Source organism: Hippocampus guttulatus, chromosome 4 (assembly GCF_054856545.1).
Source record: "Hippocampus guttulatus isolate MCC_2025c chromosome 4, RoL_Hgut_1.0, whole genome shotgun sequence".
Taxonomy (NCBI): domain Eukaryota; kingdom Metazoa; phylum Chordata; class Actinopteri; order Syngnathiformes; family Syngnathidae; genus Hippocampus; species Hippocampus guttulatus.
The window spans coordinates 11,323,555-11,347,078 of NC_141264.1; the positions used below are offsets into that span (position 1 = coordinate 11,323,555).

The following is a 23,524-nucleotide window of genomic DNA, read 5'->3' on the forward strand; positions in this document are numbered from 1 at the left end:
TATGTAAAATAAAACCAAAATGTAATTGAGGGGGAAAGAAACGGAGGTGTGATGCGACTCACGCGTCCAGGTAGGAGGATACTTGTGGAAATGAGAGGGGAGAGAGGGGGAGGCGTCCTCTCGCAGCTCAGCCTGACGAGTAAAGAGTTAACGGGGCGGTGGGTTTGCCCATTCTCCACTTTGAGTGACGCGATCGTCTCTCTTCTTGCCCCAAGTTTTCTTGTTATCAGAGCAGGCGGCCGAGCTGCTTGGACGCCAACTGCGTGGTGTGTGTCCGAGCGCGTGCGCGTCTCTACGCTTGCGTGACACCCTCGAGCACGACAACACGCCGACAGCCTTGTTGATGTGAACGCGCCACCTCCAACCAAAAAAAAAAGAAAAAAAAGCATGATGACTTTTTCCTCTCCGGCGGACTCCTCGATGTTGTGTCGAGGCGTGAAGCTTTCTCTTTGAGCGGAAGGTGGATCTTCCCGAAAAACGGCGAGTGGCTTTTTCGCGTGCGAAGAAAAAGGAGGAGTTTGGCGGAAATCCCCACAAATACAGTCACAAATGCCACGGAGGAAACAAGAGGCGCCCAAGCGCGCACCAGGTACGGATCCCACTACAGTATCACGCGTGTCAAAAATAAATCTCCTCGTGTTATGTTTAATTCAGTTCATCGTCCGCTAACAATGACTTATTTTGGCGTCTTTACCATGCATATGCGTAATAATTATGAGGACGTAGCTGGCCGCTTTATTCTGCTGAAACTTCTTTACTCAACCTAAAACGCAAAGTCGGATCCGTGCCGTCCTTTCTCTCTCTCTCTCTCTCTCTCTCTCTCTCTCTCTCTCTCTCTCTCTCTCTCTCTCTTCTCTCTCTCTGGACAAGATAAACAATTTCGGAGCAGACAATGGGAGTTTCGTGGGCTGGAAGGAGCCATAATCGACAGTTGCCATGTCCGATTTGACGGTTGATTGATTGGCTGTCACGCGGCTTTGATGTGATCCCTCCCGATTTGCATCAGAAAATCACTTCCCACCATGTGCTGCAGGCCCCTGACGTCACGTTTGAACCACTTTCAAAGGATTTGTGTACTTTTTCGCCTCCGCTCTTGCACACTCGCTGGTGATGAAGTGACTCACAAAAAAGTGAGGAGGAGAAAGAGGTTTCACTCCAAGGCTGTGCATACTTTCTTGTTTTTCTTTTTAGACAGCGTATTTTTGCTTTTTTTTAGTCAAATATACTTATAAACTCGTAACGCATTTACAGGCTGTCAACTACTTGTTAAAACAACAGGTGACGCTTTTTAGCCACTCAGAAACCTGAAAAAGTCATAATAATATTTGAGTGAAGTTTTTTGATCAGGTGTGTGGAAATCGGAACCCCCCCCCACCTCCTTTTTAATTTTTTTAAAAATTTTTATTGATCAACATTTGTTTTGGGCAGCAGAGTTGGGTAGTGGGTAGCAATTCCACTTTACAATTCTGAGGTTGGGAACTCTTCCGAACTCTTGCCGTCCTGGGTTGAGTTTGCATGTTCCCTGTGGACTCTTTCTTCCTCCCACATTCCAAAAATATGCACACTCGGTTAATTGTAGCATATAAATTGTCCTTGGATGTCCGTGTGAATGGTTGTTTTTCCCGCCTCTCACCCAAAGTCAGCTGGGATCAGCTCTTGCGATCCGAAAGACAATAAGTATAAAAGTGACCATTATTTTTGTTTGTTGTATTTGGCCAAAATCTGAATACCGAGCACAATAATCCTGCCCAGGAAAAAAAAAATCTATATTGTAGCTCTGCATGAATGTAGTGCATCTTCCCATTGCTTATTGAGCTCATGTTGTTCTTCTTTAGAACACAAACTAGTTTAGATTGAATCAGCGGCACCTCTGCTGGTTGTAGGCAAGCAGTGCACTTCCATTTTGCCGCACTTCAATCACGACACATTTAATGACCAATCAATTCCCCAAATGATGGATTTTGTATTGTTATCTGTACGATTAATAATACTATTGTATTTTTTTTCTACCATTATCTATTCCACAAATTAGTTTGCCCATCCCGAACAAAGAGACAGTAGTGCACAGTGACATTATTCCTGTTGAAAAGTTGTGCTTTGAAAACTCTTAAGCCTGAATGAAGTGTTTCTAAAAGTCATTAGCATGTATACAATTGCCCAAAATACATGTCTTATAGAAGTACCCACGCTTGCTTGAACCTGGCTTGGAACACACGCGCGCACACACACACACACACACACACACACACACACACACACACACACACACACACACACACACACACACACACTCACACAGTGGCCAGGGGAGGTGGGAGGAGCGGGTAAGGGGTTGTAAAAGGAGCTGTGTGCTATGTAATGGAGGGGAGGAATGGGTTTGCTCTGTCAGACCGGGCCGCCACAACGGCTTTGTTTCATGTTTGATTTAATTGTCTCCACCCTGACAGGCCCATTCATCAATGGTTTTAATGGTCAATCAGAGACAGGCTGAGTGAGTGCTCCCATTCTGTTTAGCCATAAGCCGGCCCGGGCTTTTATTTCATCAAAATGCCCCAGCCTAATGTACATGCTCACTGGCTCAGAGTGGCCGCGGGGAGCACATAAAGAATGACTGAAAGCTTTCTGATTTCAGATCAGTGAGAAGGATGTTTTGTTCCTCCCTCCCTCTCGCTCTCCTCCTGCCCGCGCCACGGCTGTTTGTCTGTTGATGAAAGGGAATAAAAGGGTTGTAATACAGATCGTTTGGTGTTTGTAGAAAACAACATTTTTTTTCCCTCCAAAACCACACTTCTTTGTGCATTCATTCATCCATCCAGTTTCTTCATTTTTTTTTCACACTCCCCTTGCACCCGTGTCAGTCAGCCTGTGCAGCTGCACGTTATAAAGTTGTCAACTGTTCAGTGGCACACAAAGGGTGATGATGAATTGATTGCAGCACAGAGCGTGGTGATAGAGAGAGCAAAGAAAAGGATGACAGATGATGGGCCTTGATTAGGGACTTAGGGGGAGAGTCGGCCCACTGCAACCTTGAGACTTGCATGAAATATCTACCTCCCCCATACACACATGCACGCACAGAGCCACACACCCTGCTTTGCTCCCTCATTGTCTCTCAAGCACACACACACACGCACACACACACACACACACACACACTCTCCCTCTCTTGCCATCTTCTGTGTGAGTCCCTCCACAGTCGAAAACTTGTTTTGCCTGCTTCATTAGCATCGTTCCAATTAGCCGAGAGGCTGATGGAGTCCTGACAGGCCTTGTGATTGGAGATGACAAGCTCGGGGTGCCCGGCCGAATGAGGTTTGCCACCACTTTGATGTAATCAACTTGATATTACACAGAGCTGCTCGCCTTTAGTTGTGCTGTAACTCAATTTTGCGCTGCGGGTGACAAATGGGCCGTGTACCTGCATCAGGTCTGAGTGTTCTTAACAACCGGGGCCAGGCGGCTTTGTAACCTAACTGAGCAAACGTGTATGTGGAAGTAAGACCCCTTCATTCTTTGTTGCCGATGATGCCCGTGGCCTGAAACAGTTGCAATAAATTCGCCGACTCCACAGTCAACAATGGCTTTACAACATAGAGCAACGTTACACAGCTGCTGGGTCTTTGAGGTAACCCTACTACCGGCAAAGGGAAGCCGCCGTTAGGAAAAGCGACCCTGGATTTTCTATTTACTCGTGCGACTGTTTTTGAGACAGAAAGAGGGCCAGGGGAGCTGGTCCAGTTTGGAACGTCCTCCATGGTAACAGTCTCCTGTTTCTGCAGGCTCAGATTTATAAGTGCCAGACTGGCAGCCATCACTCATGAGCGAGTGCGTGTGTGCAAATCACTGGGCATCTGCTTTCTGATTTGTTGGCTTGGCTCATGCTGTGTGCGGTAGGGGTAGACGAACAGTGAGGTATTTGTAACCGCAGCCCACTTGCTTGGATCAACTTGTGTCTTCTTTCTGTGTGCCAAGTCAGCAACACAAATACAAATACTTGGAGCCCACGTTGCGCACACATGTCGTGTCTACGTTGTAAAAGTAAAATGAGGTGAAGTGGTTGCATTTCTCTCTGCCCACCTGCTGTTTCATGTGTGAGAAGTGTGGCCCTACAGAAGCAGCGGGGGTCAGGCAACTATTAAATAATAGCGCACCTCCTTATATTCACACAGATGTTTGGGCCTCGCAGGCCTCCTTGCTCGTGAAAGTCTTTTGGCTGGATTCCGTCGAAGTTGAGTCATGTCTGTGATCTATGTGTCTGATAAGTGCATACCTAATGAGGCTGTGAGCACTAGTGGAAGGAGGAAGGCTGACAGAGTGTTTCCCACTGGTATTGACAGATGCCTTTTTGTTTTTGCCATGGGCCTTGAATCCATAAATCCTGCCTGGGTAATGATAACATTGCCACCCTGCCAGGAAGTGATTGCAAAAGATGAGAAAAAGGCAAAGCGGGGGGAGGACAAGGGGGAGCTGTTGGTGTAGCGGTTGATGAGAAAGAGAAGAAAAGTGGGATCGTAAAGTGGCCCTCCTCTGCTTTTTAACACACACTTGACAGATGTCAGGCCATCGGCTTGGGCTCTGGGATAAGAAAGAAGCGCGGGGTCACAAATAGAAAACCGTTAGCCATCCCTTCTTCCAGCTTTCGGTGCATTTCAGATGAGGTTTTCAGCAGGGACTGCTGTCTTGGCACTGAGTAGCAGGCTTTGTAAAAATAGTCCCACCGCTCTTGTGATAGATGCAGCTGCACCGTAGCGACAATTGGGACGCACTGTCGCACTCCGAGCTCCACCGCCTCCATCCTCTCTCGGTCCTCGCAGAGGTAGAGAGCCTGGCGGGATGTGTGCTCTTTTTGGGGAAACTGAGCTCCGCTGTTCTTTGGGGGGCCTGAAACCCAATCCAGGAGGAGAATAGCCCGGCCATGCCAGAGAGCCGATTTCCTTTTCAACAGAGTCATTTATCACTGACCCACCCTTCGCTTCTGTCATGGTGACGTGTGTCATTTATCAAACTGGCTTTAGCAGACACACATGGGAGGGAGGTGGATGCGAATGCTGTGGTAGGCTGCGAGAGAGCGAAAAACAGGGAGACAAAAGACGGAAGAATAGGGAAAGAGTTGAACGGTCAGAAGAGAAATGATGTGCAAGGAAAGGCTACTTTTTTCCTGCTGACGTTTGAGTGATTTTTCTGGGAAGCTTTCCTGAAAGCTTCAAGAAGTTGGACTAAGGAGGAAGAGACGATTGAGTTACACTAAGTTCATGTTTTGGCGAGTGACAGAATGTTCCTCAATGACTGAAGACATCTTTAAGAAGGGGACAAATAACACACTCGCATAGAGTCCCAACAAGTGTTTGATTTGTTTTTGTGTGCACATAAAGTATCCAAACGGAGCTCTCTCAGACAGCCGTTGTGTATGCATGCGTGTGCGCCTGTGTGTGTGTGTGTGCGCGCGTGTGTGCGTGACCATATGGCGCCAGTGTTTAATGTGGTATGTGTGTGTGTGTGTGTGTGTGTGTGTGTGTGCACTTGCCGTTCCCTGATGAGCAGGGCTGACAGGTATCACTCACTCAGCAGCCTGGCCTTTAAATGAACCCGTGCTGCTTTGCTCTCCCGTGGCCCTAACAGGCTCTCTGAAAGATGGATGCTTCTTTAAAAATCTGATTAATGATGGATACCAGGCTTATAGTGCCATTTATCATGAAGAATATTATTTAGGCTGGTCGTGTATGGCTGTAACTGGAGAGCCAGGACGAGAAGAAGCAGGGTGGAAAAGCCTTAGACAGACACTCACTGTTTGATGGATGGCTGTGCTCTCTCTCTGAGTGTTACTAGACACCAGTGCCGCAGCAGTAGACCATAATCAGATAGCCCGCGGATGTTTATACCCAAACGACACTTCCAGCATTGGAGGCTTGCTATATGAAAGGTAGAATCGCAGAAAACAGAAATCAGAACCTCAAAGGGATCATAAGGAACCTAGTGAGCGTTTGTGACCAGTCACATCTGGCCACGCTCACGTTCATCAAGGTAAAGAGTCCATCTGTCTTAATTGATTTTTTTTTTCCTTGAAGTAAAATACACCATTCTAGCAGTACACTACACCATTATCGAAACAATACCACTACCTTTTGAACACGGAAGAGAGACAGAGATCGACATTTGCATTTATCTCTGCAATGTTTCGTAAATATGAGCCGTGACTGACCTATTCAAATGACGTGCTTCTTTCCCACATTCCCAAAGTTCGTCAACTTTGTCAACTAATCAATCAATGAAGTGACATTGGAATAAAGTGCAAGAGTACCTTGAAGGTACAAAAATTCAAATCCTAGAGCCCTTTGAACAATGTCAAACTACCATAGAACCACATTCAAATGTATCAAATGTTTTGTCCATGTAAAAATTCATGTTTGGCACAATTATTATTATTTTTTTTGTGTGTGTGTGCCTCTTTTACCTTCTCCTATACCTCGAGATTTACGGTGGCCATCCATCTTCAGGCGTTGTCCATCACCTCCTCGTTGCTAGGCATTCATGGCAGCAGCTGCGTGATGGGAAAGGGGCTATGTTGTCTCTCTCTTAACACCCCCCCCCCCCCACACACACACAAACACCCTGAGATTTATGATAAGTCGCACTTTTTAGTCCGTGCTAAAACAAAATCCTTCGAATTTATTCTCAACTATTTGCTACAGTTATTCCTACTCAAGATGATACATTTTCACAGAGATACACTCTGAAACAGTCATAATCATATCATTTGTCACTGGGGTGGTATCGTTAGGGGTACTGATTTTTCGATCTGTGACATTTTTATAGTTTGGAAACCTATTACTACCTTATTAGCCATAGATGAGGTACACTCACCTTGGAGTACAATAATTCACTGTTTGGTTTACTGGAAGATTGTACCTTGAGGGAGAAAAAAAATCTCTACTTCCCCGAATCCCCTAAAGACATATGACTTTCATGTGTCCACGTCAATAAGAGTTAAAGGCCAACACTTGAACATGCAGTCATACAAACCACCGTACTTTCACAGTGACATGATGTAGCTGAGGCTGTCTTACACTAAACTTTCATGAGGGTAGACTGTTTTAAAAGCCTCCTGTGTAAGCCGCTGCTGAAAACATTCCATTGACAAGTTATTCTATGTATTCGATACAAGAGAAGACTTAGTGCTGCTACACCTCATTTGAATTGCATGTTGAAAATAGTGTTTGTTTAGTTTGACTCTTTATTCTTAATTAGTTATTTTTGTCTCCTACCGTGCTACAGAGTCCATTCACATATCCAAAATTTTCATTGATTGCCTTGTTACATGAGGCCTCAGCAATTATGAAGGAGGTATACAAACAAATTGTATTGGGGCTGAGACAGTGAAAAAGGTTGCAGTTACGTGGCACAGTGTGGCTAATCACATCAATCGATAAGGCAGACTTAATATGCATGTGAGAATGGAACATTGTTGGCTATAGATAAGCTTTGTGATGCTGCGTTTTCATTAGTGACCTTATCACCTTTGATAGGTGAACTGTTAATTGATTCATTTATCAACTTCTGTTGTGTATTATTGCTACTCTTGATGTTTTATCGATCTATCTATCTACTACCACTACTCACAAAAAGTTACAGACAAAACAAAAGTTAACAACAATGGTGGGTACGCCACAACAAAAAATGTCTGCGTCTCAATAACTCGTCATGTGCCCCTGAGCATCAATCACGGCATGACGACAATGTCTCATGCTGTTCACAAGTCGACTTTTGGTCTGCTGAGGTATGCAAACCCACTCTTCTTGATGGGCAATCCTCAGGCCAATTAGGTTTTGGGGTGCAGAGAGCCTCTACACGGCGACTCAGCTGATCCCACAGGTTTTCAGTAGGATTCCGGTCATGGGGAAAGTGCAGGCCATTCCATTTGAGGTACACCAGTCTCCAAAAGCTATTCCTTGATGATGCCAACTTGATGAGCTGGAGCATTGTTGTCCATGAAGATGAAATTAGGCCCTGTGTTGTTCATGTTAGGGGCACAATCACTGGAATTCTGTTCGTATGGTCTTGTCACAAAGTGTAGGGCAGTCATGTGCTGACTGGACACTCCTGGTGGCACTGTAACACCGCCACCACCAAAAGCTCGTCTGGTGACAGCAGTGGCCGATGAATAGCGCTCTCCTTGACGTCTGCAACATCGTTGGCCGCCATCATTTCTGGTCCCTCGCCCAAATGCTCCCTTGCCCATGCAAGGCATGACACTCGGGTGCCTCTCACCTGCCTTAAACGTGCCCGGAGTCGAGTGGCATTCATCATGAGGTTTCTCAGGGCATTGTTCACAATGTAGCGGTCATCAGCATGGGATGGGGCCAAAGGATGTCCACTTCTACATCTTTCTGTGACTCTCGGCATCTCTGTTGCAACCTGCTGATGTCACTCTGTGACACTCTAAGTTCAGAGGCCACTTCCACCTGAGAACGTCCTGTTTGAAGCGTCACAAGTGCAAGGTACTCTTGATCCATTGTTAGGTGCCGTCTTGGTCTCATGATCAAGTATCAAATACAACTTTATTGTCAAATGTGCTGAAATTTCTTCCCTATCAAGGCAACATACAACAAGAGGAGCCGCTGCGGGTGCCCGCGCCACCATCAAAAGAAAAGTTAACATAAAATGACAAAATAATACAAGACAACGCATTAGACACAGACAATCGTGCAATCTTAACCACTTTCCTGCATACACTTTGTTGTCTGAAGCAGTTATAGATGAAAGAGGAGCGAATAAAAGTGTCCTTTTCACCAGTGGATCAAAGACGTCATGCTGCAATGTGCAGACGTCTGCTACAAGCTAAGCTTGAAAGCAACAAGAAGCTGTAGCATCCATTAACGAAAAAGAGGTTGGCTCTCTTCTCCTGTCCCATGTAAATCCGCTGCAATTCCAAGCCGCGACTCCCAGTTCCACATCCGCATCGGCGCTCCGCGCTGAAGCTCCTTTCTCCTCGTCGTCGGCTCCTCAAGCCATGCATCCATCCAGCCATAGACTGTCCATCAGCACGATGCCAAAATGGGATCAGCATGATGAGGACGACTGTTTCAACACCAACTCGAATTGAACCTGGTCATTTATTGGTCGATTCAAGGATCAATCACCTGGTGTAAATTTTGCAATTAAGCTCCTCATTAGAGAACAGCAACTTGTGCTACAAGTACTGAAACGTTTAACAGTTGGACATGTGCATTCAAAACCTTAGAGAAGCTCGCATTACGTTCACCCGTAACGGTTTTAATGCATTTTAGGCCCGTTGTGAAATTTCACATCACTATCCCTAACTTTTTTTCTAGTATGTGTGTGAGTGTGAGTGGGCTGGGAGATAATTTAATGACATGATCAATGTCAATAGAAAATACGTTTGATAAAATGCTTTTTAAAAAAACAAAGAAAACCCCGACCCTGCAATCTGCGTGCAGTACGCAGAGGCAACAGTAAGGCATTAGGTTTGTGCCACAATTACATGCAAGTAAGAGAAGGGAGCAAGCCTTGGCTGGTTGATGATGTGCATATAGACGCCATCTTGGGTGTGTTTGGCTCCATGTTCAGTTTAACTCATTGAATTGTTGAGCGATTTTTGTTGTGGATTGGTTTGTTCGAAACATGCAGATTTTCTACGAACCTTACAGGTCATTTTGTAATCGGGGCTTTCACAGAGGCCATCGCGGGACTCCCTATTCAACAAAGCAGCCGCTCAGGCTGAAGGCTCAATCTATAGATAGATAGCTATATGCAGGTGACCGCCTGCCTGAGATGTTCGTGTTGTGCTTCTTTTTTCCTGTATGATCGTGAGCCCCCGGAGCATTTCAAAATGTCTTGCGCAGCTTGGCAACTTGTGTTGCCGTTTGAACTAACAACTCGGGGGGGATGTGACAAACACATGCATTTCTGTTTGCTTTATGTGAAATCACCGTAGAAGATTTGCTGTGTGCCATGAAAAGACTCAGCGATTGTCAAAAGAATATCAGGTATGATTTCATGTGTATGGACTCCATACACATCGTCTTTTAAGATACGTCTACTGGCATTCCCATATGGTTTAAGTCTGTAACTGTCATAGAAATGACGGTTGACATCTGATACGTGTCTACAAATTAGGATTCGAGTGTACAAACAGGATGCTGAGTGAACATTCAAGTGTTGTGTGTGTGTGTGTGTGTGTGTGTGTGTGTGTGTGTGTGTGTGTGTGTGTGTGTGTGTGTGTGTGTGTGTGTGTGTGTGTGTGTGCGCGTGCGTGCGTGCGTGCGTGCGTGCGTGCGTGCGTGCGTGCGTGCGTGCGTGCGTGCGTGTGTGTGTGCGTGTGTGTTTTTAAGCGAAGTGACATATTTTCTTTTCTAGTGCAAAGCACAGTCTAATTGTGCGCATGGTTTGAGTTTTCTTTCTTTTGGTATCTTGCTTGACTTTGCACAGGTAGAACTGGGCGGAATGGGGCATTTGCACCTTTGTGCACCATTGCCTTTTCTCAGCCGATCCTAGCGGCATCCCTCCATCAGTCAGCATGGTGTGAGCGCAGTACATCCTGCCATTAAAGTAAAGCATCAATGGCCTTGCTTTGCACGGTAACCGGGTGAAATGGAAGACATGAGACATTTTTGCTACATTAAAATAGAGAAAAGAAATCTTAATGGTTGATTTTAGTTGAAGGGAAGTAAAGTAGGCACAAGGTAGCTTGAAAAAAAAACACAACAACTCAAAGGGACACATCACCCCAAAGATATCATAGTAACAAAAAGTTAGGTGGTGTCTGTTTTTCGCGTAACATTAAACTAAAATGCCCCCACAATGACAAACTGACCGCACACTAATGCTGGTTTGCTTACCAGCTTGTAGCATGTAGCGATAGTAGCCATTGCGAAGTTGAATTTGTGCTCATTGAGATATGTTTTACTGATCGGGCAACTGCGATTTCAGTTGGATTGCAAGTTAAAACAGACAGAAGTATGCACTCATCTAGGAGCTGCAAGCAAACTATAGTAAACACTAATCGTCTGTGTATGAGCATGAAAATAATTAATATTGTGACCAAAAAAAAAAATAATGGAAAAGGGTAAAATGATTGTCCTGACGAAAACTAGACAAATGTGTTTAAAGTTTTTGTTGATTGAAGACAGCTGGGATGGGCTCCCTGTATGTGTGTGTATGTGTGTGTGTGTGTATGTATGTATATATATATATTTACATAACCCCCCCCCCCACACACACACACACACTGCAGTACTGATGGCCAATTGATACAGTTTCAGTTTGCATTCGGCTGTCACTATACAGTCTGCATCATGCCTCACTGCCTTTCGGTTTTAAGTTTTTCACAGCAGTGAAAATATGTATGAACTGGACAATCATACATAGGCATCTATTCATTGATTCCATCACTGAGTGGGAACAAAACCCACCATGCTGCCTACACCATTGCGGGACGTATAAACATTCTGTAAAAAGAATCTAAAACAGCTGTTGACAGTCATTTTTAATAGCAAGTTCAAAAGTCACGCTGTCTTGTTCATTACTATTTTAGCACAAACGATATATGTTTTGCATCCTGTCAGACAGATAACTTACTCAATTTTCACTCTCTCCCTGTCTCTCTCTCTCTCTCTCTCTTGCTCTCTCTGCCATACAGGCACACACATAGTGTATACATTCCCACTAAACCCCCTATGTGAAGTACATTAACAAGGTTTCAACCCTAAGCTTTGCTTGAGGCCAAAATATCTCTCTGTTTTTCCCATCTCCCGTATCACACATCCTGCTGCACTACAATCAGCGGACACAATGTATTCACAATGCCATCAGGGGGTAGAGAACACACATGCACACAAATAACAAATGACAAAGGCTTCATGATCACAGTAAATATGATTAATTGTGGTAGCATAATGTCACAGCACAAATGTGGCTGACTAGAAAAAAAAGTGGAGCCTAAAAATGTGTGAGCTCATAGGGACTTAAGCTGTATTTCAGTTTTGGAAAATAAATGGGAAAATATATACTTTTAAGTATCCTTTCTTTAAGTCTAAAAATGGTGAGCTCCAACAATTTGGTGTCCCTACTACAGTTTTTTTTTTTGGTTTTTACAATTATTTTTGATTCGGATTTGTTTTGTCATTAAGCTTTAAACAAGAATTATGCCAAACACCTTGACTTGATTTAGAAATCTTGACCTCATCATCCTCAGATCTATTGTTTGAATGTCCTTGTGAGTACAAATCACAAAAGCTTCATTGAAAAACATAGCCGTGTGTGTGTGTGTGTGTGTGTGTGTGTGTGTGTGTGTGTGTGTGTGTGTGTGTGTGTGTGTGTGTGTGTGTGTGTGTGTGTGTGTGTGTGTGTGTGTGCGCGCGTGTGTATATATATATATATATATGTATATATGTATATATATATAATTTTATTATATTATGTGTGTATATGTATGTATAAAATACACACACACACACACACACACTAAGCTGTGTCCACTGCTCAAGTGAGGATTCGTTTTTGATCCACTCTTTTTAAAGCTTGGCTTTATCTGCTCAAGTAAATATGTTATGTAAAAGTTATGTGAATGAATTTCTCTCTGTATTCTTTCAGTCATATCTGTGGCTAATTTTGAAATGTTTGCAATAGAGATCTAGTCAGTCTGTACATTTTTGAATTGTTGCTATTGTGACAGGACCGTAATTATTCAAACCTTATTAAAAAGCTTGAAGCGACTGGGAAAATTTATATCAGAGGTTGGAGTTTTCAAATTGCGGTTTGTTTGATTCTAACTGAGGTGACTTCCTGTCCTGTTGCATTTAGGGGCTGTTTCCTCTGAGTGAGAGCCACTTGATGTTGATTTAAGTGTGCAGGGTTCGAATATTGCACTAATGTTAAGAAACGCTCTTCGTGTTGGGACAGAGTTGAACTTTCTGCGGTCAGAGCCCTGCCTTCAAATCATCAAACATTATCTTGGCAACCCTCTGGAACTTCCTTTCCACTTGAACTTGAAGTTCGCAATGTACACTGGATAAAAATACTGCCCAAGATTAAAATGTGCCAAAATCGATTACAATAGTTGCTAATTATGCTTTATTCCCCTGTTATGTTCAGTTTTTAAAACTCTTTCCCATTTCCTAACAGTGTCAGTCATTTTTACTGTATGGAGGGACCACCCATGTAGATGACTTCCTCTCCCCTCTGCCAGCTGCTATTTCTGCATAGTGCAATTCACTGGGTGATTGCTGTAATTAAACTCAGAAGCAAGACTAAACATTTGTACAGTGTATTTCAAATGATCTGAAGCCATTAATAAAGGAATAGATTACATCAGCAAATATACACGCAGCAAATGTTTCTGAACAAGAGCCGCCGATGAAATATTTATACTTACTAACTTGGTCAGACATTGTGGTTTGAGTCAGACCCAGGTAGGGGTTTTAATGATGCATCCTGTTTACTACGTTGCTCTTGGGTGGGATCTGGCCCCCAGATGGTTTTCCCAGCTGTGAAGGCCCCACCAATAACAAGCTCGCGGATCACCTCGGGACTGATTTTAGACAAGCACGAGGATTTAACGACAGGGGTATAACTGGTTCCAAGAGAAGAAAATCCTTCTTTGGGGGGTTCGCCATACAGTCACTCGTAACCCTCACATAATGTATACGTCTTCATTTGCATTTTCATTGCAACACTCAACGTACTAAAAAATAAAAATAAAAATAGGTGTTAAATCGAGCGATTGCTTTCTTATCAGCCATACCTGATGAACCCATCGGATGAAATCAGACGTTGAGAGCACCAGAAGCTCCCTGCTGATTCACCCCATCCCTACAATGTCTGTTGTTGCTGATAGTCAGAGCAACACTGCAGTGTTTCTACCAGATCATCACTCCCTCCTGGTCAGCGGCCCTCATGTTTACGTAAATGATATTCCACAGGAATGCTTCCTGCATGCCAAGATGAGACTGCCTTTCCTCATCGCTTGCACTCATGTGCGTGTTCAATTGTGTTTGGGCAGGAAGGGTGCTGTCCTAACGGACTGACTAAATTTATTTTGACAAAGACAAAGTGGATTTGGGGTCGTGTATCAGAAGGCGAATTGTGAATTGCGACTCACATTCAGATGTGACAAAGCACCAATGAGGCAGGGCTGTATACCTTCAAACAGAGGTGTCAAATTAATTTTTGTCACGGGCCACTTTGGAGTTACGTCTTCCCTCGGAGGGCCGTTACAACAATGAAACCGAATAAATGTTTAATCATCTCATTGCATTACTTGTATGCAACAAATTGATGGATTACGAGTTTTGAAATCACTCGAGTCAACTGTTTGTTTGTTAAATTAGGTTTAAAGTTTCTTTTTTTTCCAGACAATGGTCTTTTTTGATGAAGGGAAAAACTCTGACCAAGCTGACGGTTTCCGCTGTCACTTGAGCCTTCGTCTGAGCTGTCACTGCTTCCTTGTGACATACAGTAGCTATTTGTTTGGTGTTTGTTCAATTATTGTTTTGAGTGTAAACAGCGTAACAAAATTATTGCAAATTCTCAATGTTATCTATTACACATGACAATTTGAACGACAACTGGAATTGCCACTGCTGCATCTAGAAGTCCTCAGCAATTTGTTGTGCCACTGACCAGTTTCATGCAATCCAATATTTTGACGGAGTGATTTAGGAATAAATACAAACTAGTGATTAAAAATATATATAATCATGGGGCAGAAGATTGTTTTAAATATTTGTGAGCCTTTAATTTGTTTCTCTTAAACGAGCTGGTCCAGTCTTGTGGTAAGACAATGACACCCAAGTACGTTGCTTAATTACTGGATGTCCAGTCTTTGCCATAATTTTGTTGTGGTTTGCATCATTGCAAACAATTCTGATTTGAAAAAATTGGATGTTGGAAATAGAAGGTATTCAGTGTTTCTTTTTTTCTTTTCTTTTTTTGAGCCTTCATTACCCTGTTTCTAGCCTGTCGCTGCCTCGTTCTTGGATTGGGCTTGGCACACGAGAATCAACTGTGGCAAAAAAAAAAAAAAAGCATGTTAAGTTGCTGAAACTGCTGATCGTGTCTTTTAAATGAAGCTTTAGTTTTCTTGGAATCATGGACCCTCCTCCTGTCTCATCATATGGCCCTGACCACTTTCTAAAGAAGCTCTCTGAACATATTTGCTTTTTACTTATCTCGTGGGGCTACTTTCTTATTACCATATCATGTGGCTGAGATGAACAGTTTGCTGATTTAAAAAATAAATAAATAAATAAATATTTCAGGCTCCAATGACCAATGAGGCCCCCGTCGTGGACCTCTGTGCTACATAATATTAGGAACACCACATATCGCCTGTAGACCGTATGCTTACATATCACGGAGATAGTTTAATAATCTTTGTTGTTGTTGTTGTTTTTTTTTTAATACTAAGGGAGCCTCTATACTCCCATCACCTTTTATTAGCTTGATAAATCACCTCTGTTGTCAGTCAAGCCAGAGAGAATAATTGGATGTGGTTGTCGCTCTACGTGATGGATTATCAATCATTGGGGATTAAATTAACAGATAGCGCTCAGACATAATGGTTTTTGTTTTGCATTTTAAATTGCCTGGGAGCACAGCTACACTCTGTAGGTTTTTATAGCTCGTCCTTTTGGACTTACTCCCCCCACTCTGCAATTTAGGCCTAATGACAAATGAACATTAAAAGGGCTGCAGTCCTTTAAAGTAGTGAAATGTATTCGACAAACTTTGAGCACATAGAGAGCCTTGGGACCGCTTGAAAATGTGGCGCCATAACTCTAAATAGGTTCGAGCATTAGATGCATGAAACTGTCAGACATTGTGTCGAGATACGTCTCATAATTTTTTTTTTTATTGAGAAAGAGACAAGTGACCTGACAATTTGGTCAAGTGATGTGGCAGCCTCGCCTGTTACAAGCTCACATCTGTGACTAGTTAGCGAGGATACAAACACATTACAGCGACTACCTCATCCTGACTGGATTTCCTCTTTCAAATGAGTATCTGACAGCAATTCCTTCCAGAGGAGAAGCGGATGAAAACCTAAAGTAAAAGGAAAGAGGGTGTGGGAAGTCAATTGCCTGGTAGCAGTGTTCCCTTGCGTGTTTGCCCGAGCATGAGCAATTTAACTCCTTGCCCCTTTCTCCATCCTCCCAGATCCCTCCCTCCCTTCCACTTCCACATTATCATAATTGTGTCCAGAACATGAGGGGCCAGGGAAGCGATCATGTCATTTTATTTACACCCTGCTTGGCCCTTTTTACAAACGACATGCCACCAACTGCCAAACGGATTGGGGCCCGACGACATCTTTTGATCAGGGCTGTCAAGGCCTATCAGCCCAGAATGGCAGGTAATGGATACCCAGTGACAAACCAAATCTCTGGGAGGACACAGAGTGGGCCGCACCTGCCAGGTCTCCATTAGGCTGCCCAGCACTGTGGAGCTGCCGACTGGCTTAGCCCCAGGGGCCTAAATCAGACCAGCGCCAGCCGCATGGATGTCTGGAGATTGGCTGTTAGCATTGGAAATGAGAGTTATTTCTGCTATGACATTTTTGTTTAGAGTGGACGTGAGTGTGAGGGGGCCTGGGGGAGGGGGCGCAGAGTTTTGTCATGGCGTTTGTGTGTTCAGATGTGGACTAACAAAGTCGTCACAACTAGCAGTCACAGCTTTTTCGGCAATGGTAGGTTCTGTAAGTCTTAGTCTACATTAACAATTTGTCATAGGTTTTCAGTCTTTGGACTAAAATAAATTTGGTTAATTAGGTCTACAAAAATGTGCAGGCACACGTTTGGGTTCGTCGAATTTGTTAACCTGCACTTAGTGGCGCACAATGTCACAGTTTGAAATACCAGCATACGCAGTCAGAGACAGATTTCTTGAATGCTGCACTCTACTTTGACTGCTTTAATGTCCTCTGTCTAGTCCAGTCTCTTCAACTTATTTGAATTCTTGCTCTATTTAATGATATGCAAAATATGGTCAAGATTTGTAGCATGCAACCAACTGCACATATTACAGAGCTAACCAACTCTTCAGTTCACTCCAGGATGCATATCTGACATGTCGAACTTGCATCAACAAAATTCTAACATTCCTCATTTGGAACTCTTCAGCTTTTGCTATTACGAGCGCCTGTAAGTGTGTGTGATCAGAGAAAAGGGCAGATGAAGAGGCGTCAGACATATTAACTGACAGATGGAGGTTGATCCAACTCATTTATTACCCCAGAGGAGAATGCCACAGTAAGATTGGGCTTCATTAATTTCAGATTTAGTTTTCATTTCAAGCTGTTGCGCCCTGAGATAAATAAAATGGTGCATTATGTTTTTGCCAAGATATTTCTTTTTTTTGTTTTCCTCCAATACAGGGAGTGAAAAGAGGGGAGGCATAAGTTCCATGTGGCTGGGGTAGTATATAAATACAGGCTCGCCTAGAGGAAAATAACACCTCAACGGTTGATGAGGTGAAATGGGATGACTGTAATTTCTCAGCTCAGCTTTAAAGGCTCCCACACAGATGGCTCATTTATCCCGGGGAGTCCTCGGGCACACATTGCAGAGAAACTTTTTTCAGTTATTCTAACACAGCGTGTTGACTCCTTGCAATTTTACTCATCTTGTTCTTTCTCTCTTTGTCTCCATTTGCCCTACAGCGTATTCTCCGGAGGAGCTGACAAAGCACCCTGCAGAGGATGAGGAGGCGGAAGCAGGCGACCTGCCCGCAGCCCCTCAGGATGACCTTCCCATGAAAGATAAGATTGTGGAGAAAAGTGTCGGGTCTGCCAAGGACCAAGCATGTGACCAGGAATCGGTAGGGGCTGCAGAGCTGTCAGGGCAGGAGATGGACAGCGAGTCACATGTGAGCGAGATCAGTGATTGTCTCTCAGACTTTGACAGCCCCTCCGGAAAAACTGAAGGAAACTTGGGCACAGCGCCTCTCAATGGTGGCACGAAGACACCACCCGTTGGTATGGACACTTTGGAACATATGAAGGCCATCTACTCCAGCTTCCTAACCAGTCCTCTGTGGGCTCCGCTGAACTTTAATACAAAACCGATACAGGTGCCACCACCTGCTTCGTCAGAGAAGCCAACTCGCAGCAACAGCACCAGTAGCAGTAGTAGCTGTAGTAGTGGCAGCTATGATTGGCATCAGTCGGCGGTGGCAAAGACGCTTCAGCAAACTCCTCCCCAGAGTCATCATACTGCCCAGTCTGAACCGAGCCTTTTTAGCACAGTCCAGCTCCACAGGCAAAATCCCAAGTTGTTTGGTTCAATTTTTACTGGGGCCAGCAAGTTCCGCTGCAAGGGCTGCAGTGCTGCTTACGACACACTGGTCGAGCTGACAGTTCATATGAACGATACGGGCCACTACCGGGATGACAACCAGGATAAATCAGGAAATGGTGCAAAGCGCTGGTCTAAGCCCCGCAAACGGTCTCTTTTAGAAATGGAGGGCAAAGAGGATGCCCAGAAGGTTTTGAAGTGCATGTACTGTGGCCACTCCTTTGAATCTCTGCAGGACCTTAGTGTCCACATGATCAAGACCAAACACTACCAGAAAGTGCCTCTGAAGGAGCCCATGGCCCCCGTGGCCACTAAAATTTTATCTTCTAAAAAAAGGGGACTTCTGGGGCTGGAGCACACTGCCTCACCACGTTCCAGAGAAGGAACCCCAAAAGTTAAGCCCTTGCATTCAGACTTGAGTGAATCCTCACAGAAACGTTCCTCCAGCCCCTACACCGCTTCCAGTAACCGATATGCTCACCAGAACGGCGGTAGCTATGCCTGCCAGTTTGAATCCAACAAATTCCAGATCCTCAAATGTATGGAGTGTGGAAGTTCACACAATACATTGCAAGAGCTGAGGACCCACATGATGGTGACTGGGCACTTTCTGAGGGTGACGAACTCTGTAGGAAAGCGAACCAAAACGCATCCTGAGGCCACCTCCCCTAACCCTGGGAGAGTGACCACACCGACGGAGCCAAGAGTTCAGTCCGTCCCACTGGCACCGTCCAGCTTCTCTCCTCCGCCTCTTCAAACCACTCCAACCCCCCCTGCCAGCTCTCCTCCTCTCAAAGAGATCAAAAGGGAGGAAGATGAAGAGGAGTGTACAAAGCAAGAGGACCTTGGCAATGAAAAACAAATTTCAGTCAGGAAGGAGGAGGATCCAGAGAAGGAGGAAAAATATGACATCTCAAAGTATAACTACCTTACTGAGGAAGACCTGAAGGAGGGTCCTAAAGGGGGCTTGGATATTCTAAAATCGCTGGAAAACACTGTGACATCAGCTATCAACAAGGCCCAGAGTGGGAATCCAAGCTGGGGGGGCTATCCTAGCATTCACGCAGCTTACCAGTTCCCCAGTGCCATCAAGCTACAACAGGGGAGCATTGAGAAGAACTCCCCAATGAAGTTCTTGTTTAATGGTGGGGATGGAGTGTTGTCCCCCCTCACCAGCAACCAGCCTCTAATTAGCCCACCTCTTACCCAGTCCCCCCCCTTTCCCAGCAACAACTTCCAGGCGATGGAAGATTTAGTGAAAAAAGTGACTGAGAAAGTAGTAAAAGTGGAGCAAAGGGTGAAGCGGTTGTCTCCCAAAAGGGAAAACCATCTCTCCCCCTGCAAAAGTGAGGCGGGTGAATTGCATAAGGGTGGACAGGTTGACTCACCTAGGGAAATGAGAGCACTCACCCCAGCCAATAGTGACAGGGGAATCCATAGCGACCAAGCATCCCCGGCAACAGAAACCACGAGAGAGGCAGCAGTCAAATCCCCGCATGCCTCCGATTTAACATGCAGCACCGCCATCATCACTGGCCATTCTCCTCCAGAGCAGCCCTTTGTCAATCCTCTAAGTGCTCTTCAGTCAGTAATGAGCATTCATTTGGGGAAAGCAGCCAAGCCCTCTTTGCCCAACCAAGATCCGCTGAGCCTCCTCTCCCGGTTCAGCCAGAGCATGGCCGAGAGGGCCGCTGTGGCTGCCCCGCCCCTACAGACTAAGAAGCCTGAAACTGTAGTTGACAGTAGTTTTTGTCAGTCCAGTGACGACCAGCCTATGGACCTCACAAAAGGGAAAGGTGAGAAAGGAATATCGATGGCGTCCGCTCCCTTAACACCCTCATCCACTGCCTCTTCCATCTCGCCCTCCTCTCTTGTCACCCCTGTACAGCTAACAGTGGTTTCTCCCTATACATCCAACAGTCCTTTGCATGAGAATGCCTTGTCTGATATCTCAGACATGCTGAGAAACCTGACACAATCCCAGCCCGCCCCAAAACCAGCATCTCGGTCACGGGTCACCGATAAAGTCGAGGGCCTGGTCTCTGCATGCGATGATGACGATGGAGCTCTGCACGGTCACAAACGCAAGGGTCGACACTCCAGCTGGAATCCCCAGCACCTCCTCCTCCTGCAGGCACAGTTCGCCTCCACTTTGAGACAGACCTCCGAGGGGAAATACATCATCAATGATCTCAGCCCACAGGAGAGAATGCACATATCTCGTTTCACAGGTCTCTCAATGACGACCATTAGCCACTGGCTGGCTAATGTCAAGTACCAGCTAAGAAGAACCGGTAGGACCAAGTTCCTGAAGAATTTGGATTCTGGTCAGCCTGTATTCTTCTGTAGTGACTGTGCCTCACAGATCCGAACCCCGTCAGCATATGTTGGTCACCTGGAAGCGCACCTCGGCTTTAGAATCAGGGACTTGGCTAAGCTCTCGCCAAAACAGACTGTCAGGGACTCCCACACTCTCGCTGAGAAGCTAGCACCCCTGGAGTCGTACATGTCGCCACAAGATGACTGCAGTAGTAATGGCTCTGTGTACCGCTGCCAGCTCTGTGTCCGTAAATTTGCCACTAAGCATGCCATCAAACTTCACCTCAGCAAGAGTCACGGGAAGTCTCCAGAGGACCACTTGCTCTATGTGTGCGAACTCGAAAAGCACTAGTGTGCTGTCATCAGTCGAAAACTGGATGAAGTTCCATTGAATTTGTTGAAAACATGAATACAATTTGTGGTATAATGCACTAAAATGCCAAGAACTACTACTGGTAAAAAAAAAAATAAATGTGTCAGCACAAAGAATTTGCATCGGTCGGGTCTTGAAGATTTTCAAGGGTCTCTGTATTTAAAGATAAAGTGTTTTCATATAAAATTTGAATGTCCAAAAAAAATTCAACCAAATTTGTTGGTATTTGTGTCACATGTCTCAATTTTTGTGCACCTTTTGATGTGAAAGGCAAAAGGTAAATACTCTAAGTCAACAAACAACTTGAAATTCATCGACTATATTTATTTTGTATTTTTGGGATTTTTTTTGGGGGGGGGGTTGATTTGGTGATAAACTGCATGTTCAGATCTTAACATTTGTACAGTCCTGTTCTGTCCTGCCCCAAGTTTTAAAATGACACTTCTAATTGGTCTTCTTGTAACAGCTTAAAACAACCAAATACCCCGAAAAGCTCTTAAAAAAACATCAGCCAAACAGCAAAATTATATGTTTAAATGTAGTTCTATGTCTATCTTTGGAGTTTCTTGCTGATTGTAAAAGATTCACTGTACTTTATAATTGAGTGTGAGACAAAATCCAGGTTTGTTTATGTAAAAATGTACATATAGTGTATATGCTTACAACTCGCTGTTTAAATTATGCATACTTGTTATATTTCTTAATTTAAAAAGGACTATGACTATCCACTGGTGCAGAGCCTTGAAGAAGAATAAAAGGACAATGTTTTGCACACTAGTTTTATAAATGTTATTTGATAAAGAAAAAAAAACAACTATGTTAATGCCTTGTGCTTCTATTATTAAACTGAATTAATGCTGCGTAGAATGTGTTGTTTCTTTTTTTTTTTAATATTTACCAGTTCCATTTGCATTCATAATCATATTATTAACCGAGCCATCAAATTCTATCCATCTATTTTCTTTACGGCTTGTCCTCGTTAGCATGAGCTGGAGCCTATCAGAGCTGACTTTGGTTGAGAGGCGGGGTCACATACAAATCAAATCTATGGCAATCTTTTTTCGACCCATCGCACAGTTATATGGACAATTGTTTTAATATTTAAAACTTCCAATGATTTCTCCGTGGCCACGTCGGGCCTGTCTCTGGAGGTGCGAGTGGTGCCACTGCCTGCAAGGCGTCTGGCAGGTGTTGCGTGCTGCATGTAAACCACCAGATGTTTCCGAAACGAGCCACTGGAGGCAGAGGAGGAGGAGGCAGGCAGGATGCTGCAGCAGGCGGAGTGGGATGATTACCACAGGGGCTTGGATGCCATCAGGAGCCCCGGGCACAGACAGCAGATCTGGCACACACCTGTACTCCAAGACCGTCCCTTGGAAAAAATAAAGGGGATGGTGTATATGCGCATTGAGACAAGCTGACAGTGGTGCAGACTTCACTGACAGGTGCTATTCCCTCAAAGCACACTTTTGGATCTAACAATATCAGTGGCAGGTGTTGACGCCATCAGAATCGTCAAAATTCAGGCTCTGTGCCATCTACAAAGTTTGAATGTTTCACAGCAGTAAGTATCTTACTCGAAAGGTGGCTGGAGACACTGTTCTTTTGCTTGTCACGCCCGACTGACATGACAGACTCGGTCCTGGGAAGTTATCTGGTTACTATGGCAACGGCCATTTGGCCAGCCTCTAGCCCCGCTCGTTCACTCAACAGAGGACAGCTCCAGTGCAGCACACCCATTTACTCTCTTAAATCTCATCATCTTGCTTCAGTTCCTCCCACCCGGGAACAGATTAATTAACACACACACACTGTGTCCTGACCCCGTCTTCTCACACAAACTCATTACTGCCTCAGACTCGCTCCCGGCCCTCCAACGTTTAGGATACATTGGTCTAACATTGTGGGAGAACCCGACGATGACTCACGCCTGACAAGCAGAATAAAACCCTTAACAAAGAATGGTAATTGAAAGATGGCACTCAGACCAGTAGCCAGTGATAATGCAAATGAAAAGCCCAAGTTGCCTTTATTGAATATCGTCCGTGTTATCTGCGATTACGGAGTCGGCGCAGGCCTTCAATTATGTTTGACATAATGGACTTTTTTGCAGCCTTGTATGTGTTGATGAAGGCTTTGGGGTAAGTGATGGGCACGAGGTGAAGATGGTTGGCGGCGTTAATGAGATAGTTGACACTTTGGGGGTTAATGAGGGGCTGGAGGGAGACGGCTAAATGACTGGACTTCTGCTTGGATGAGCATTATCGAGGCTGCGAGAGGACAGCGTTGTAACTGTGGATTTGACATTGTAGGTTGTTTTGCATGGGAAAACACAGACTCCTCTCTGCTGTATCTTTCTGTGATAATAAAGAGAAGATTAGATGCATTATCCATTGTTCTTTTGTCTTCGCCATTCCTTGAGGGCTGGCTTGTTACAGACGCTGATGCGCCTCAATGCTCCTAAAACAAAGTCAGCGGCAGAGAGGGAAGGAAGGAGGCGGACAGGACGAGGATAGGATAAGAG

The 23,524-nt window shown here is 44.6% G+C and overlaps 1 protein-coding gene across 1 annotated transcript; it reads left to right on the plus strand.

Moving 5' to 3' along the window:
• The first annotated feature begins 235 nt into the window (after positions 1-235).
• tshz3a (teashirt zinc finger homeobox 3a) lies at positions 236-21,860 on the plus strand. The gene is made up of 2 exons (XM_086109855.1): positions 236-589; positions 17,675-21,860. The coding sequence occupies exons 1-2, from the start codon at positions 550-552 to the stop codon at positions 20,977-20,979; spliced, it is 3,345 nt and encodes a 1,114-aa protein (XP_085965981.1). The 5' UTR covers positions 236-549; the 3' UTR covers positions 20,980-21,860.
• Positions 21,861-23,524: the final 1,664 nt, after the last annotated feature.

What these genes read in the sequence shown, in the direction of transcription:
- tshz3a (XM_086109855.1), top strand. Translation starts at nt 550, where the DNA reads ATGCCACGGAGGAAACAAGAGGCGCCCAAGCGCGCACCAG. An exon ending in GGCGCCCAAGCGCGCACCAG is followed by an intron (nt 590 to 17,674) that starts GTACGGATCCCA and finishes TTTGCCCTACAG; the next exon opens with CGTATTCTCCGGAGGAGCTG.